The sequence below is a fragment of the Aptenodytes forsteri genome, unplaced genomic scaffold (genome assembly GCF_000699145.1).
Source record: "Aptenodytes forsteri isolate BGI_AS27 unplaced genomic scaffold, ASM69914v1 Scaffold320, whole genome shotgun sequence".
NCBI classification, from domain to species: domain Eukaryota; kingdom Metazoa; phylum Chordata; class Aves; order Sphenisciformes; family Spheniscidae; genus Aptenodytes; species Aptenodytes forsteri.
In genome coordinates this window covers 1,693,308-1,711,934 of record NW_008794890.1, presented here as the reverse complement: position 1 = coordinate 1,711,934, position 18,627 = coordinate 1,693,308, and the positions used below count along the sequence as shown (strand labels likewise).

Here is an 18,627-nt window from a genome sequence, read left to right as displayed (position 1 = left end):
CCCCCAAACATATTAGTTAATAGTGTAGATTGTGTTTGCTGTCTGGTACACTCTTAAAAAAAAGTAAATTAAAAAATCCTTAGGCTCTGGTTGAAAATAACCACAAATAGCAGGAAAAAAAATTCATTACAAGTGGAATTCAATTTTTTTGAATTTTCCCAATCCCTCCCCCTGTCCGTCCCCCCCCCCGCAGGTGGTTAGAGCAAGGCATTTCCCTCCTTTCCCTGTTGCTTTTAAGAGAAGTGAGCAAAACAGTGGAAACAAATTTGTGTGATACTCAGTTGCATTGGTTTCATCTTGGTGGTGGTGGGTAATCTACCTTTTGCCTTCCAGTTGTACTTAAGCTGCAACTTTGCATGGCTGCTTGTGTATTTTTCAGAAAGTTGGTGGGTATCATGATAGAGGAGCTTGTCCCCTTTATAGGAACAACCTCCCTCCGCTTCCTGAGGATATAGAGCAGAGCATGGAATCTCTGCTCCCTGAATTTTTGGGCAGGGGCCATGGCATTGGGGTGTTGAAAACAGAATTGGTTTGGGAAATTTTTATTCCATTTGTCTACTCTGAGTACATGTGAGATTGTTCGAGGCCTTGGTTGAGGAGAGTATTTTCTCAGTTAAGTTTAAATGTCTGTATATTCCGTCCCTTTCAGCTTGAGAATTTATCTGATTTTTCCATCTGCTTTTGTAGGTATTTTATTGCACTCCCTGAGAGAGACAACAGCTGATTGAGAAATCTGTCATTTAAAACAGTTAAATGTGTGGTAAATAATAATTATCACTAGAAAGACTATTATCACTAGAAAGACTAATTAATATTAAACCTATTAAAGTACTTAATTCCATCTTTTTTTATATTATTATAATTTTGCTGTCCTGTTTTCCACTTTTCTATTAGTACTTTCTTCCCGTGATTCAAATATTTAAACTAGTTACGCATTGATGGTTGGAGTATGCAGTCGTAATGCAATAATATTTCACATAAGTAATTTAAATCCACTCTGTTTCTTTAGACATCTCTCGTTTCTATATACAGCATAAACTATGCAGGGCACAGAGAATATTGAGCAAGAAAATGGGAGAGCTGAGAAGGGACAGAGGATGGCAAAAAACATTATCCACCTAAATCTTTGCATAAATTTGTCTGAAGGTCAAAGACTTCCTTGGCCCATGAAGAGATTTTGTGTATGTTCTCTTTACAGAAAAACTCCTGAACTGGCCTTAAGAATTATATGCTGTTCTTACTATACTTTAAATTTATGAAACCAAAATAACCTATTTTAATTTATCTGTGTATCTTAATTTCTACCTCATTTCCTGTTGCAGAGGTATGACCCATGTTCAAGGGCCCTCTTAAAGAACAATTAAGTAACTCCATGAATGAAAATGGAAAATAAGCTATGCAGTGGTTTAGTGCATTACCTGTTCACCTTGTGCGAGCTGAAACAATTCTGCCTAAGATTACCAGTGCAAGTTAATTTGGAGGTCCTATCCCAGATCCTGGTTACGGAGAGCACTAACTTCATACATGGCAGCATAAAAGGACATTGTGCTGAAGGTCAGAAATGAAAGCAAAAAGATAAAGCATGGTAAAACTGCAGGCAGTAAAGTTTCTATGACTTATCTCTTGGTCACAGTAGAATTAGTCTCAAGCAGCAACAGTACTTTCAGTTGTACACAGGGACAAATTTTATTTAGAGCCATTAAATAAATGCCTCTTCTGGGACTATTTTGCCATTACCTCAAATGTGGTTTCTCAGGTGCTGGATCACTTTGTCTCTTTTGAACAGTTTCTTTTCATTCCCTGCACATACACACATGTGACTCGAGCCATCCTTGCATACAGACAGATACGAAATTATGTATTAGAGACATGTTTGGGTATTTGCACCTTGGCATATGCTCATGGTTTACAGCTCTTAAACATGCATCTTGCTATAAAGCCACAGAACAATTTAGAGAAAATCTTTGTAAAAGTCATCTCCAAACGACATTTAAGGTTTTACTTATGTGGTTATTTGCAACCCTTCGCCTTCAGTCCATCAGCATATTAATTTCCAGCTACAAAGTAAACATTATTAGCAGAAGTAGAAAACAAAACTGGGTTATGTTTGCATTTCTCAGTAAATGCACTTAAATACTCAAGTAAAAATATAATGGATAGGGACTTAATGAAATGTCTGAAGGAAGATATTGAAAAAGTATTTTGACCTACTCTATGCTAGTGTTACATTTTGTTAGCTCAAGTTTAGGAATATCTCCATCACAATCCTGTTTGCCCCTGACACATAGAAACTCATTACTGCTTTTCCTATTGCAACTAATGGCTGAGTTGTACTGCTGAGCCCTAGAAGGATGAGGAGGGTGTGTAGTTGTCATCTAAGTTCTGGTAGCCCAGCGTTTTTCACTGGTGTGCTGCTCTGGAGAGCAACTGCAGTGTCTCCTTGACACTGTTATACAACATAAATGTGTACTGAATGTGGCTCTGGAGCCTTGCACTCACTTGACTGGAACACTCATTTCAAGGACAGCTATTGGGAGGCGAACTGGTGTGACTCACGGTTTCTGCAGGATTGGCTTTAGGTTGGTACGAGTCCGACCAACTTTGCTGACCATTTAATTTGTTGAAAAATGTAGGGCTACTGGAAAGGTTGATAATCACTTTATCTGTTCAGGGCAAGGTCCCTCAAAGCGTTGCTGTGGAAAGGTTGCAGGTCAAATGTTGAAGTCCAGTTTCTTCCAAGTGTAAAGTGAGTCTGAACAGAGCTTATATAGTGACTGAGAATGTGTCTTTGTAAGCTGTAAGGCCATCTTTGTAAGTCTCTTTTTCCTTCCAAGAAAACCACTTCTTGCTGCAGTAGTATATTTTGCAAAAATTTCAGTACTTCAAATGTTAATGTAATGAAGCTGATACTGCTGGATGCAAAAAGTTTCTTAGGAAAGTAAAATAAATCTTGTTTTGTACTACTTTCTGTGTATTTTAGACTGTGTTTCTCAAATCTTGTTAACTATGAAGCTCTATCGATCTGGGACAGCTGGAGATGGAATTTATAGAATCATATATTATGGCAGCTGTTAAACTTTAATTCTATTTAATTCTGGTTTTGATTCCTGTTTTTGCCCCCAAAACATTATTCAAATCACTTATCTTTTCAAGCATTCAGTATTTGTAAGTTTAATTAACCTTATTAATCTACGTACTTGTGTAGTCAATTAATTTCCTTTTTCATGTCATCACAGTAAAAACTGGCCTTGTTCCAAATCGTGTCATTAAATACTTGGGACCTTGTATTTTGCATAAAGCCTTTATTTATATTTGTGTGAGTATTACTTTTGAAGTTCAGTAGAGAAGGTTATTACAGCACTTTTCTTAGCTATGTCACTGAGTTTGATAGTTACTGTTTGCGAGGTTAACGAATGCAGGCAGTTGTGTATAGAAACTATAGAACGAGTGATTGGAGAAACTGAGTTTGAGAGGATTTTAAGCTCTAAACTCTACAAGGGTGCAGAAAGTCTGTTTTATATGCTGAGTTTTGGTGTGTTAACTCTGACCATTGCAAGTTAATATATTGGTATATCAAGACATCGTATGGATGGAATGCAAAGCAAGTTCCAAAAGTGCAGTCTTCATAGGAAGACTTTTTCAGAATTTCAGAAGAATATATAGAATAAGATTTGTTCTCCAAAAAAAATACATGGATATTAATTTGTTTTTTAAACTTCTAAGAGGAGATGATCTCTGTTTCATGATTTTTTGAGATATTTCAGGTGTTTATCCTGTGCTCAATATATTACAGCATGTCTCAAAACACTATAGGAGGATGAATTAAGATTTGCTTTTTCTAGTCCAACAGTGATCAGTTTGCATTGTTGGAGGGAAGCATCTATGACAAAGAAGTTCAAATAAAATCAGTTTAGATAAAGTTAAATACTTCTGTGCTGGAAATTTGCTTTGGATCACTGTGCTGTGTGTGAAAGAAGCAGAATACTGATTACCTCAGGAGAAAATTGACTTAACTAACGTGCTTTTCAGTTGATGAATACTGTGTACAGCCTATTCCATGTTAAAAATGGATGGTCCTCCATAAAGTAGCTCAGTCCCCAACAGCAGTAATAGCTTGCACTCCTAACAAAGAAGGTAAACCCCACTTCCCGAAATACACTGAAATCACTTATCTTTTAACATTTCAATTAATTTATTCTGTTTAAGCTATTGTGGGCTTAGTTCTTGGTTTTGAGCAAGTTTTTGACTTTTCATATGAAATTTCATATTTCACTGAGCCTATGTGCATAAAGGATCAAGATTATCCTTTAAAGCAGCTAGATCCCTGAGTTTTTCACATATTCCCCTTAGTGTTTAATGTTGTATGCAAATGTGATTAACTTGAATATTACAGCTTTGGGTTTTATTATTCATCTCCCTTCTTGTTCTAGTTGCAAGGTTTGGTTTCTACTCTTCCAGTTCTTTCACTATCCTTGGGCAAAGGTGGTTTGAAAGTTGTAGGCAGTGCTGAGACCTGCTGAAGGCTGAGCGTGATGCTATATTGATTAATAGATTACATATATCCTAATGTAGCAGAGACTTGAATGAGTTCCTCTACCTGTCTGCACTGCTGTCAATTTTGAGAGTGTCACAGGGATGAGAAAACAGTGTCTGGCAGGCAGACATTTAGCCTGCTGTGTTGCCTAGCCCTGGCTGAGATAACATCTGTTGATCCTGCTGTCGGCTTACAGTCATCACTAAGGTTTTGTGTCATCGTGTGTTACCCTTAAATCCTGGACTTGCAATCCTATGTGCAGTGCTGCCCACTGGCATGAGTGTTTGTGTCAAGAAAGCCAAAGCAGACAGGCCAGCAGAGACCTTTCAAGAAGCTACACGACTATTCTTTTTTTTTCATTCTCACTTTAGGAACACTGCAGGGAATCATTCTGAGGCTGGGATTTCTTATTGCTTTGTACATCCCAGGGGGGCTCTGCTGCTGTACCTGCTGGTGCCCCTTGCCATTTCCCACCTCGAACTGCTCAGCTGCAGCTGGGAGCAGTAGGAGCCTGTTGTGCCATTGTTCCCTGTCATTTCCACTCCACCACTGTTGGTACCAAGCAGCTGGGTGCACAGGCAGCGCTGCCCCTGCCTGCTGCGGCTGTGGCCTCCTACACATTCAAGTACTGCTCGTACGGCTTTATGTCATCCCACGCAGTGTTTGAGGTAATATATAGTCATACAAAATTAAGAGCCAACTGAGAAACCAGTGTGTGTATCAGCAAACTAACCCCTATGGGAAGAAGAAATTCACCTTAGAAAGTCCAGAGGTGCTGGCGTGGTTTGGTGGTACTGTGGTACTGGCATGACTGAGGCGTGGATGCATATTTCTGACTGTGTTACAGCAGGGGTCTGATTTGAAATCTCAGATTGCTAGTTATTTGCTTTATGGCATAGCAGTCAGAGTCAGTGGTACTTGACATTTGGCTAAAAGCAAACAAATATGATTACTGAGCTATATTTTCTGGCCCTGTGTGTAAATGTTTGATTTAGCATGGCACGCTACAGAAGTAGAATAAACCCGTTGCCTTTCCCAGAGGCAAGATAAGAACCCCCTCGTTTCATTGGTAACGAACTCGTGTTCATCATTATAATTTGGGTCTAAAATATTAGGCCTTGGATTTTTCTCATGCTGAGAATCAAAATTGTACAATTATATAGAAGAAATGCTACATGCGAGAGTAATCACAGTCCCAGTAGAAAGATGGTGTAGAGGCAACAAAGTACAGAAATACATGCACAGTTGCATTTATCACACTGCAGTGAGATTGCCCCCACAAGCACAGCCTTTCAGGTAGGTGGTGTCATGTTGCCATGTGAATTGGGTCTTGCGTGTCGGTGATGTGCGTGGTTGTGCCTCCTACATGTGTATCCGTATGGGAACAGCTGCCATTTCCTTTCCACTCGGCTTTCTTTACGGTACGTGCACACGTGAATAATACAAACATTGTTCTCCAGTACCACGCAATGAGGGCTTGTAATGCAAGACCTGGATATTAGAATTTCTGGCAGTAACAAGGCTGTCACTTTGAAGAGTGTAGAGAGTGATGGGAACTTTCGGTAATTAAATATGATCCTCTTGTTAGATTTGCGACACAATAAGTATCTTCCCACCCCCCCTTTTATAGGAAGTGTTATAATTTCCAATCCACAGAGAGTAAACTTGGTCTTAATTAGTTTTCTTAATTCGTATCTTAAAATACTTTGCTTGCAGTCTTAGGTAAGCAGTTTTTCTCTGCTTCATGATGTTTTTACACCTGTTATCCTTCATTTAAATTGTATCCTTGTTGTACAGTAATTAGAAATTACGGCATATGTTACAGGTGTTCAAGTTTTCCCTCATCTCTGCTTCCTCTACCCCTACCGAGTTGCCTTATAAAAACCTATTAAACTACAACACTGAACCATGCGTGCTGACATTCTGGTTTTGAATTGCAGCTCACTGCTGTAGATGCGGACGAGGGACCCAATGGACAGATAGTATATGAAATTTTGGCTGGGGATCAGGGAGACTTCGTCATCAATGACCGAACAGGCCTTATCACCATTGCTCCAGGAGTTGTATTGTCAGTGGGACGATCCTATGCTCTCACTGTCAAAGCATCTGATAGTGCTCCTCCTGCGCAGAGAAGGTAATTCATCTTATAATGAAACTAATTTTTTGATCAGTGCTTAGCAGCGTGTAAGAAGTGTGGCACGCCCTTATATCTATAACTCCACACTGGAATACGATTCAATGTGTTCTGTTTGGTGTAAGGACCACATTTTGGAAAAGTGTCATATTAGAAGTCTTTCACTTTTTGTTCCTTATTTATATTTTCCTTACAGTACACAGTTTTCATTATTTCATTTGCTTGTAATGGTCTATTTTTTACAAGTTCACATGTTGTGCTGTCATTGTGCATGCCCATTTGTTACAAGAAATTGAAGTGAAGGGATGTAAGGAAGAAAGCAAGTGAGAAGGGAGGTGCTTTTTGTTCAGAATGCAGCTTGCTGTAATGCAGAAAGGATCAGAAATAGTCTGGTTGCTGAGCTTGGAGACCTTCTCTCCAGGTTTAGGCTGTGCAAGGTCCTCCAGACTTGGCATGCTGTGGACATACCTTACAAGCTGTGCCAATGGTGAGCAGTGCTCCTACTAAGATCTAAATTCTCACCAGCAGAATTATTTCTGTTCTCCACCAGCTGATAGAGAAGAGCAGCCTTTCAAATTTGGTATGGATAGACTAGGACGCTCTCAAAAAAATAAAGATACCGAGTCCTGCTTTCATGAAGGTGCGGCGGGGGAGGTGCATAAAAGTGGCTCTCATGTTCTGGGCCTGGTATTGATAATGTGACAGCCTGATTGTCTAAAGAGGATGACAGAGAGGAACAGGATTTTCCAGCATTTAAATCTCCCACAACCTTTTCTCTTTTTCTCAGATGGGGAATGTAAGAAGGAAAGATAACAGACGAGTGGAATTTCAGTCATTGGCTTTTCTTCAGGACCTGCTGCTTCTCTCATGTCTCCAAGAAAGCAGCTCATACTGTTCTGCACATTTTATAATTACATTTTCCAATCACTGAAGTATTCAGATTGTTAGATTGTTCATAAAACTAATATCTGGTAACACAGTCTTCTGGTTGAATTTCCCTCTGTTGCTTGCTTTCTTAAGCCCTCTCTTAGGGTAGCTGATAGGCTGTTAGTAGTGCTGAGGAGAAGATTGTGGACTATTATGCACTTACTTTTGTGTAGTACTAGCACAGTATTAAAGTAGAAGAGAAAAATCAATAATGCCACTTCAGAGAGCTTCAGAATCCAGCCATGTGGCCCCAGCAACAGTAGACCCTACAATACAGCTTTGATTGCTATCAGCTCCTTTTATGTTTGAGAAATCTTTATATTGTCTAAAAATATATACTTCTGATGATGTATGTTGGGAGCACGTGCTTCCTCCTCTGAAAATGTCTTTATTGCAATATTCTTCAAAAGTAAAAAGCTCTCCTTTCGTGTCGTTTCTGCTTGTCTCCCCTTTTATGGAATTACAACATGTAATTTGCTTCATAGCTTTTAACGTGTGTTCAAAAAACCACTCCATCTAGGCAGTATTCCTGTAGCTGGGGCCAGCGTGGCCTTGACCTGAGGTGTATTTGGGGCCCAGAGCTGTTTTTTCTGTGTCTGTGAAGGTTAAAAAATCAGGGGGAGGGCCACTGGAGCTTCAATGAGGTGCCATGGAGAAAGAACGTGGACAACTCTTACTGTGTCTGGTAAAGGACATTTGGATAAAAAGATTTCGCTGCCTTCCTGACGTTCTTTCTGAAAGGCTGGAAAACCAGAAATGAGCTGGTGGTGCTTGAAGCAGCCTCCTATCATTTTATGCAGAGAAAAGCAGGCAGAGTTCATGTGAGCTACAGCTCCAAGGTCTTTAAAACTCTCCTTTTGCATCTCTTAAGTTCCTTCCTTCTGGCTGTGAGGTGGTTAGTACCTCGCAGTTGGGGTTGTATGAACTTCTTGCTCCTTCTAATGCAAAGTTGTCATGTTGTGTTAGGTGGTTTGCGTTGCCTTGGTGGAGGCGGTAACCAGTATTTGAGACTTCTAGGAATGGGCTAGGTCTAGCCAGCCAATTACGTATCTGTGCAGGCAAGAAGGTGTGTGCCCTGTAAAATAAACAAATAAAGGATTTTGATGTAACTTGAAATATTAAGTGTTTTTTCCCAAATCTGTGTTCTGCTGCAGGACATACCAGGCTAACTGTAGTCATGTGTAAACTGGCTGGGTTTCAGTTATCCCCTTGCTTATGCGTAAAGCAAGACCAAACTACTAAACCTGGCTCAGAAACTGTAGCTCTGTAGGCTTTGTGAGCACAAATTTAGAATCATAGAATTGTTAAGGTTGGAAAAGACCTCTAAGATCATCGAGTCCAACTGTCAACACAACACCACCATGCCCACTAAACCATGTCCCTAAGCGTCTCATCTACTCGTCTTTTAAATACTTCCAGGGATGCTGACTCAACCACTTCCCTGGGCAGCCTGTTCCAACGTTTAACCACTCTTTCAGTAAAGAAATTTTTCCTCATGTCCAATCTAAACCTCCCCTGGCACAACTTGAGGCCATTTCCTCTCGTCCTATCGCTAGTTACTTGGGAGAAGAGACCGACACCCACCTCGCTACAACCTCCTCAGTTCCCTCAGCCGCTCCTCATAAGACTTGTTCTCCAGACCCCTCACCAGCCTCGTTGCCCTTCTCTGGACACGCTCTTAACACCTCAACATCCTTCTTGTAGTGAGGGGCCCAAAACTGAACACAGTATTCGAGGTGCGGCCTCACCAGTGCCGAGTACAGGGGCACGATCCCTTCCCTACTCCTGCTGGCCACACTATTTCTGATACTTTGATTTAATATTTCTGATAATTTAAATTGAAATACATTCTGTGGAGCTTTTTTGCATAGGGTTAAAATCTTGGCAGGTGACTGTGCATAAAACAAGATATTTTGTGGAGCATTATTAAAGTTTCTATCTATAGCAAGCATCATTAATGTAAGTTATCGAGGTATATTTAAGTACTTTAAGTATATGTAAGTTTCTACAAAGTATAAAAGTTTAAAGATGACATTTAGCTTTTTGGAACTGATGTTATAGTTAAGCATATATTGATTAGCAGTTTCTATTGAAAAAAAATGAGAACAACATCTGTAAAATTAAACAATTTCATTTCAGACCTTAGCCTTTTCACCATTGACCTCAGATTCCTGTACAGTGGAAGCATTTCACTTAGTGATAACAGCGATTTGCCAGATAGAGTCCAATCTAGAAATTGATCATGAGATTATTGAAATACATAGTGGAAAAGTACACTTTCTCTTTGACTTGCATATGCAGAGATTGTTTGGCCAAAGATATATTGGTCCCACATATATATATAAAAAAAAATTCATTATACATTTTATAATATAGTTGTATGTGGAAAGCACACAGAGTTAAAGCAGAGACAGGGATGCAATCTCAGTGGCTTGTTGACCATGCTTTCCTTGCATTGTCATTTAGCTGGAGTAGCGTAAAAGCTGTATTTCCATGCTTGTGTGAGTTTGTGAGCATTATTCAGTTCCTGAGCTCTGTTCTGTTCTCTATGTATTCACCTGTCCCTGCAGTGCTAGAACACCAACTGCAGTTGATGGAAGGCTCAGGTCTGTCTCCTTTCCTTTCCCATGCCAAGTAGATTTTTCTAGCCACTTAAATGGGCTGTATATAACACACACAAACTGAATGGGTTAAAATTGCAAAGCACTAGTCAAAAATGGATTGGAAATGAAAAAAAGTAGCCATTTGATATTACAGTGCTTTTAGTTTGCAAACTACTAGTGCTTTACTTTTGTGATCTTATCTTAAAAGATTTGAAGAAAATTTGCTTACTATCGTGGTGAACAGAAACCATTTTTTTTTTTTTTCTTTAGAGCTTGATAGACAATAAATCAGCTTGGGTATTATTAAGATGTAGCAGGATCAGGAAAAAAATTATACAGAACAATATAGTTTTATTAAATACTTAGCAGTGGAAGAAAAATGCACACTAAACCACAACTATTTGGATGTGTATATCATACATAGACAGCAGCTATCCCAAGAAAATATGCAGCCCCAGCGCTCAAGTGATATTTTGTCTGCTAATTCATTGTGTCTGTTGTTGAGCATTTGGTGATTTTTTTTTTTAACTCCAACAATGTAAGTGTGCAACATCAATTCAGAAAGATGAGTGGGATATGAGGGAGTATTTTAAAATAGACAAGAAGACAGGAAACTGACTGTAGTTTATAAGGAGGTAATCTATACTGAATGATCAACTTGAGTTGTAATTGTCCATCTTCCCCTGATTACACTGGTTTTGTTTATATCCATTCAGTCACTAATCTGCAAATTCAGTTTCTTAAATGTCTAAGGATATGATAGATGGGAAGGCTCTATCATTCAGTGATGCATTTCACTGCAAGTTATGCACTTGTTTAAAGTTTGATTAAATCAAATAAGGACCAGGCTATTATGTTCAAAGCAGTAAGATCCTCGTCTCCTGTATTTGTAGATGGATGCAAATCCAGCACTTGCTCCAGAGAGACATGGCTGTGGCAAGGCAGCATCTGCAGCATCGCTGTCCTTGGGAAGCTCGGGATTGTCCTGGACTAGCTGGTAGCCAGGGTTTTGGAGCACAGATGGATGTTTGCTAGGCTGTCATGACATGGCTAGTGGTGGAGCAGTTGAATATTTAAGGCTTGTTAGAGTCAGCCTGTATATATTGTTAATATATAGGTGGTGGGTTGACCTTGGCCAGCTGCTAGATACCCTCCCAGCTGCTCTCTCACTCTCCCTCCTCAAGAGGACAGGGGAGAAAATAAGGTGACAAAGCTCGTGGGTTGAGATAAAGGCAGGGAGGTCACTTACCAGTTACCATCACAGGCAAAACAGACTCGACGTGGGGAAAATTAATTTAACTTATTGCAATTAAAATGGGTTTAGATGGTGAGAAATAAAGACAAAAACTAAAACAACAACTTCCACCAACTCCTCCTTTTTCCCAGGCTCAACTTCAGTCCTTCATTCCCAACTCCTCTACCTCTGAGCGGCGCAGGGGATGGGGAATGGGGGTTACAGTTAGTCCATAACAGCCCCTCTCTGCCATTCCTTCCTCCCCTCACCTTTTCCTGCCCCACCAAGGTCTCCTCATGGGCTGCAGAGGAGTCTCTGCTCTGGTGCCTGGAGCACTTCCTCCTCCTCCTCTCCTCCTCCTCAGTGCTCGCAGGGCTGTTCCTCACACTTTTTTTCCTCATTCCTCTCCTGTTTGGTGTTTTTCCCCTTTCTTAAATCTGTTTCCCCAGAGGCACCACCATTGGGGCTGAGGGGCTCGCTGTGCCCTGCCATGGGCTGTTGGAACCAGCTGGAACCAGCTGTGCCCGCCCTGGGGCAGCCCCAGCCTCTCCTCACAGAGACCCCTCAGCCTCGCTGCTGCCCCTGGGCACGGGCACCCTATACAATACAACTGACGAGCTTGTCTGTCTCCTGTTCGAAGCAGGCAGCAGCAAAGCAGCTCTCGGTATGTGCTCTAAGCTGGCCAAAATGTGTGACTGAGCTGTGAAAGGTGGGATGCACCGGGCTGGATTTAATCCATTGCTTGTGGGCTGTGGGGTGCAGGCTGCATGTGTGGATGTGTCCCCAGGGACAGAGCTCCTTCTGCAGCAGTTACCTAGGGGTGGGACTAGTCTTTCTGGACAGAGGCATTCATGGTTCATTATCTTGGAGCGTGGTCAGAGCCGCTGTGTGACACAGCCCCTAAAACGTAGCTATCTGTCATGGTGTTGCAGTGATGGTCAGCCCAGCTCTGATCAGTGGCACGGAGTTACAAAACCTGCTGGCACAGTGTGGTGGGAAGCATCTGTAACACAGCGGTGACTGTGCTCGGTCAGAATCCTGTACAGCTAATTAAAAATATCAATCAGTGGTGTGTCATTTTGGTATTTAATGAACTCTGTCAGTTAACACAGAAGCCATTTCAACTAAAATATATCTGGCAATTTCTGGTAGGAGTCTCTAAAAATGCTCAGAGTTTGCTAGCCCTGCAAGAAGCAGCTCATTGTGTGTGCACATTTTTCTCCCCCCCCCCCCAAAAAAAAAAAAATAAAATTTTGAGACATCTCTCTTTGTCCTGAAGCGGTTTTGTTCCTTCAGCCCTAAAGCTTGAGATCTACCAACTTCGTCAAAGGGCTTACGGAGGAAATCTGCACCTGCAGTGTAACACTTGGTCTCCTCGGGACTTTGTTCTGAGGCAGGGGTACAGATTTAACGTTCAGGAGAGAAGGCAGACAGGATAATTGAGCAAAGATGCAAGAGAAAGATCACTTTAAGCCAAATTTTAAATCTCTTTCAACTTCAGGGAGACTTTTGGCTACCTTTCTAATTTTGGAGCAGTAGAATAGCAACTGTGTGTAAAGCATGGTCTTTGCAGGGTCTGTAGTGGCTGTCAATGTTTCCAGAAGAGCTTTCAACTTGCAAACTGGAATGCTTTTTGCTGGGTATTTGGGTTAGTCAGAGGGTTTGCCAGGTTTCCTTGGTGGGTTTTGTAGCCTCCTGTATTGCCGTGGCTCGCTAGTCTGCAGTGGGCTTGGGTTTATCAGTGTGAACCACAGTATTGATGCAGCCTGTTATAGACTTGTGTCCATCAGTTGTCTTCTGGCATTATTCTCTCCGTGAACATTTTCTGTTCTCTCTCTTCCAAAGAAAGGTAGCAAACCAAACAACAGCAGAGATGCTCCAGGGGTGGATCTTGTGCTTGGCAGGAGCAGTTACCATCTCAGAATTTGTCATCCTCTTCTAGAGGACACAGTATCACTAGGGGATTACGAGTCGTCTTTTTATGTGGAGTGTGCACTGATATCTTATTGTTTTGTTTTTCAAAGAACACTTGGGCTACTTTTAAATAAATTATTTAGCTTTTCTTCTGTTAATGTGCCAGCCTGCTTTATTTTTGATGCAGAATGAAAAATATGTCCTGAAGCTTTTAAAGGAGCAAAGGGAGGTTGTTAGAGCTAGAGAACACACGGTATATAAAATAGACATTGTTGGTTGCCTTGTGTTTGTTGATTTATTGATTTTGACTGGCTTTGACAGCTTTTGTTTTTTTTTCCCCCTCACACTGCAGGAGCTCTATTACTACTGTTTACATTGAGGTCCTTCCGCCCAACAACCAGAGCCCTCCCCGCTTTCCCCAGCTGATGTACAGCCTTGAAGTCAGCGAGGCCATGAGAGTTGGAGCCATTTTATTAAACCTGCAGGTACAGATGCTTCCCTATAAGCCTTTACCATGTTTCTTCTGTTTGTGTCCATGCCATGCAGAACCCAGTTCTCACATACAGGGGAAAAGGACAGTTTATAGGGATTGAAAAATCATTTAATAGTAATAAATAGCACCTTTTACATGGACCATATAGGAAAAGTGCTTACTTGGATATTTCTGTAACTTCTTTTTTGGGTTAAATGTGCTAAAAGGTACTATAGGCTGCATATGGGACTGAAGTATATGCGAAAGTTTTCATGAATGGCTCAAAACTTGAAAGGCCTGTGATTTCTTATGTTAAAATCTCTCTATATACGTTTGTCAGCAAATCAGAGGAGCTTAGGATCATCTGCACCTCATTCACATAGAATTTCAGCAAGATTTTTGGCATTCAGCTTTCTTTAGCCTGGTGTTTTTGAAAAGCATCTGAAGATATGTACTCCCCTTGGTGTATGTAACAACTGCTGTTAACAGGCTAACAAAAAGCAGAGTTCCCTGTACTCACTGACCACCCGATACAGCTCTGCAAGTGGAAGTGGTGAAAGCACATTAGTCCAGTATTGCTTATAAATAATGCTGCATTGACATACTTCGCACACCCAGGTTGCTTCTCTGTGTGCTGCTGCATGGTTAATATATCAGCATTCTCCTAGCTTATTTACTGTTCCCTAAGCTTTTGCTGCATCGTGGTCTGTCCACATGTCTTGAAAGCTAGCTGTGCAAAATAGGTAGATAAATTACAACTCTTTAGATGTTTTTTGGGGGTTCAGGAACTTAATAATATTATGAAATAATTATGGTCTCCAGTCTAAAGTAATAAACTCAGTACAGCATGCTCTCCTGATCATGGTTCCTGTAAACATGATAGCATTATTTAGACTTCATATAAAGCCATTCAAAGGAAGAAGACTGGAGATACCTGAGCTAAACAGAAACCATAGAGAGCAATAGCCTTATCCGCTTTAAGTCAGTGTAGCTCTATTGAAGTCTGTTGAACTCAGTGGAATTAGGTTAGTTCATATCAGCTGAAGTGAGTGGCTCTGTGTGTTTTGCACATTCAGTAAATGCACGGAAAAAGAATATTCTAAATCAAAGTGTGTGAAATAACGGAACTCTAATTGAGTCACTGATGCAGATGAATGGGTAAGTTTCTATTAAAATTGTTTGCTGATGAAAGATTAACATATTATGGATGGTTAAGCTGATATAGTCACCTGCACTGAGGGAGGATGACTCATTTAGCTCAGTGCTGAAAATTAACTTCCGATATGTCTTTAATGCCTGCAGTGAGTTCAGAAGAGCCATGCTGTTCAGGAGCCTTCTCCTCACTGGTGGGGAGACACTTGGTTTTGGAAACCCCAAAGAGTAATGGGAGCCAGGAGCATGCTGAGAAACAGAAGCATTTGTGTTCACTTGACAGGTGCTGAAATACACAGCTGAAGGCCGGGGTGATCTTTGGAGGCAGAAAAGCTATTAGGAGGTTTTAGTATTGAAGGATTTTATGCAATTTAAATGTGGTTAGAAAGTGAACCTCATTGTTTTGAGTAATTTTTCTGCTTTAATGTTTCGCTAAACTCCAAACATTTTACCTAGGTTTTGTTTTTCTTTTCAAATGATCCTTGGTAAGGTATGCTGAGTAAATCTGGGAGAGACAGCCTGTGCCAGGCAGGGCAGGGAACATTATAGATTATAGGTTATTGATTGCCTATAACCATTATTGCAAAATGGTTATGCCAGCTACTCTGCTCCTAGCCAAGATGCTGGAGAGCGTCTTGGTGATACAGCAGTGGCTGTTCTCTTGGTACATGCCCAAGATCCCCAGAAATGACCAGTTGCTGTGTTTGGGAAAGAGTAAAATGCATCAGTTAGTTTTAAGAGCTTTGGAAACACATAGAAAATGTTGTCTTCTACTTATCGTTACTGCAACGTAGATTTATCTTACATTACCAATATGCTGTGCGTGACTTGAATTCAGCTAGACAATTTCTGTTTATGAAAAATACTTAATTGATAAATCACAATTGTGTGGCTTCATCTCTTGGGGATTTGTCAAGGGGTGGTGGTCCTGGACCTGAAATGCAGATGCATTGTCTTTGCAGTGCTAGTTCAACTGCCTCATTCTGCATTAATACGCCATCTGTATTAAAGGACTTCCATTGTGTGGAGTGTATTTCTGTCTTCATGTTTTTTTATTCTCTGTGTAAAATTGGCCAGGACATTTTAAACATTCATAAACTGAGTATTTAAGCTTATGAAATCTTGTCCTGACTTTTCCAGGCAAACAGGAAGTTATCTATTAGTCATCTTGGGGTTTTTGTGTAATTATAACAATAGCTTAAGGTATGGCCTGTGTTCCATAGTTAATGTGGAATATTACCAGACCTCAAATATTTAACAAGTGTTTTCATGTGTAAATTTTCACACTGACTTTTTCTTTCATGAGTAGTCTTACCAATACATTAAGTGTTTTGGACTTAAGGTATGTTTTGGTTGGTGCAGTAGGGTTAAGAGGTTATGCTTTTATGACTCTCTCTTAATATTTTGTTAGTGTTGCATACAGCATGAGGATTACAAAAACTGGGAGAGAGCAAGTTATTCTCAATATTCCCAAATTAGCAAATCTGAAGATCTGCAAAACATCAGTGTCAATAACAATGCAAATGCAGCTGTTTTAAATTTGCCTATTAGATTTTAAAATACATTATAAAAATAAATTTTACTTTCTCCATTTCTGTTAAAAATTTTCATGCAGATGATGGAAGGTTATATTTTTTCTTATACTGTTGTTTATTTTGTAATGTACCCAGTTGATTGTGACTGGTGTTTTAATTAACAACTTTTTGAGATTAAGTAATGCAATATTAAATTATCTCCACAGTATTAATTTGTAAATAAACCTCAGAGTTTATTGCATGCCTGGGAGGCATTTATTGCTTCATGTTCTGCCAGCCATTATTAATTAAAATATGCAAATAGTGTAATTTTTCTGTGAGTCTGCAAAACAAATAGGACCGTTATCAAGGTCCAGTTATGTGCTGAACAAGGAAGCAACATGAAATCATTGGGTACAATTTATGAAGTCACTGTGTATAATTGATCTGGAAAACAGTCGGTATAGATTGCTCTTTTCTCATGTGCCGGTCTTCAGTGTTTTTCTTATGTACAATTAAACAATTTAATTTAAACAATTAAAAAACAATTTAAACTTTTTTCCCTGATTTTTAAAGTATTTTGACTGAAAGGTACATTTTATTTGGACATAAGGTGAAAATGAAATGAACTACAACCAGTCTTTTATTTTCTGTCTTTTTGAAAGTCTCCTGACTTGTTATAAATGAATGTAGACCATAAACAAACCTCTGAGATACTCTTAAATGTGAAGTGAGGAGATGGTCCCCTGCGGGCAAGGTAAAAAGAATACAAAGGACCACTAAAGATAGGAGCAACAATGTGATTCTGGTGATTTGGGATCTATGATAGTCCTCAGAGATGCCAGCTAGTCAGATTTTCTGCATCCAGTATTTGTATAGTTTCATATTCTTGGCTAACTATTTTTCACTTGTCTTTACCGAGTTAAATCCTGACTGTTCATATCTTCACCATAAGAACATCTGAATTCCGCTCACACCCTCTAATGTTCTGGCATCTCCTGTCACTCGGTGCCATCCGTGGATTTTATGAACAAATTTTCTAATCTGTCACTGATGTTGTTAATGAAAATATTGATTGGTATTGGAAGAAACACACACACCTTTGCATAATTTAGTCAACACTAAATGCTATCCACCACTGTCTGACCTTAATTTTTATGATCAGTTTTATTCTTGCTTAATCCTGTCTCCCATTTGGAGACCACATTGTCTAAGCTTGTTTGTGAAAATGTCACATAAGGCAGTGTGAAAAGTCTTACTATGGCTAAAATGCATTATTACATCCACAGCTCTTTCCCTATTTACAAGACCTGTTGTAAAAGAAGATTAGATTTTTTCAACATAGTTTGTTCTTGAGAAATTTAGCTTTGTGTTATCCATCTCCATATTGTCATTGCAGGTACTTACAAATAATTTGATTATTTGTGGTTTTCGGGGAATTGAACTCTGCCAGTCTGGTCTGTGATTTCCTGGCTCATTTCTCTGTGTAAGATGTACCTTGTGTTTACCCTTCAGCCCATTTGTCCTCTGTGAATTTTCAAAGAAAACTGCTAATGGCTTTGAGATTGCTTCAGTCCATGTTTTTATACACTGGGATGAATTTCATCAGGCTTTAATTTCAGCAGAGGATTTAAAGATGCTCTATTTATGTACATATTCTCTGCCTTATTCTTTCCCTATTCTCATCTGAGATTTTACCCCTTTGTTGCCACAGTTAATTTTGTTAGCTGCTTGACTGCAGCTGGAATGCAAGAAGTGTTAGCTCTTTGACCTTCTCAAAATCATCCTTTCTGCTTTTGTACTGTGGCAAGGTACCATGCTCCTCAAGTTTCCTCTGTAATTTAAACATTTCTTTGTTATCCTTTGTATTCTTTTCTGTTTCTATTACAGTTTTGCATTGACTTTTTCTGACTTTGTCCTCATATAGTTGTGCTTGCTTTTTCTTTATACTGCTCCACTTCATCTGACTTAGCCACTATTTCTGTATGCTTCCTTTGGTTAAGGCAAGTTGGTTTCTTAACTAGATTCCCTTGCCTGCCTGCAAACTGGAGTAGCTTGTGCTTCTGTTCTTAATGTTGGGGGGGGGGGGGGGGGGCGGGGGGCGTGGTTTTTTTTTGTTTTTTTTTAAAACCGTTTTTGATTG

General features: G+C 39.9%; 1 protein-coding gene across 3 annotated transcripts in view; it reads left to right on the top strand.

The window, feature by feature from the left end:
* The window catches only part of PCDH15 (protocadherin related 15), a 387,556-nt gene that overhangs the window by 201,248 nt on the left and 167,681 nt on the right, over window positions 1-18,627 (top strand). For all 3 annotated transcript variants that reach the window (XM_009275078.2, XM_009275076.2, XM_009275077.1), the window contains exons 13-14: window positions 6,475-6,668; window positions 13,699-13,831. In XM_009275078.2, the coding sequence (XP_009273353.1) occupies window positions 6,475-6,668; window positions 13,699-13,831 (327 nt within the window). The remainder of the gene's footprint in view (window positions 1-6,474; window positions 6,669-13,698; window positions 13,832-18,627) is intronic.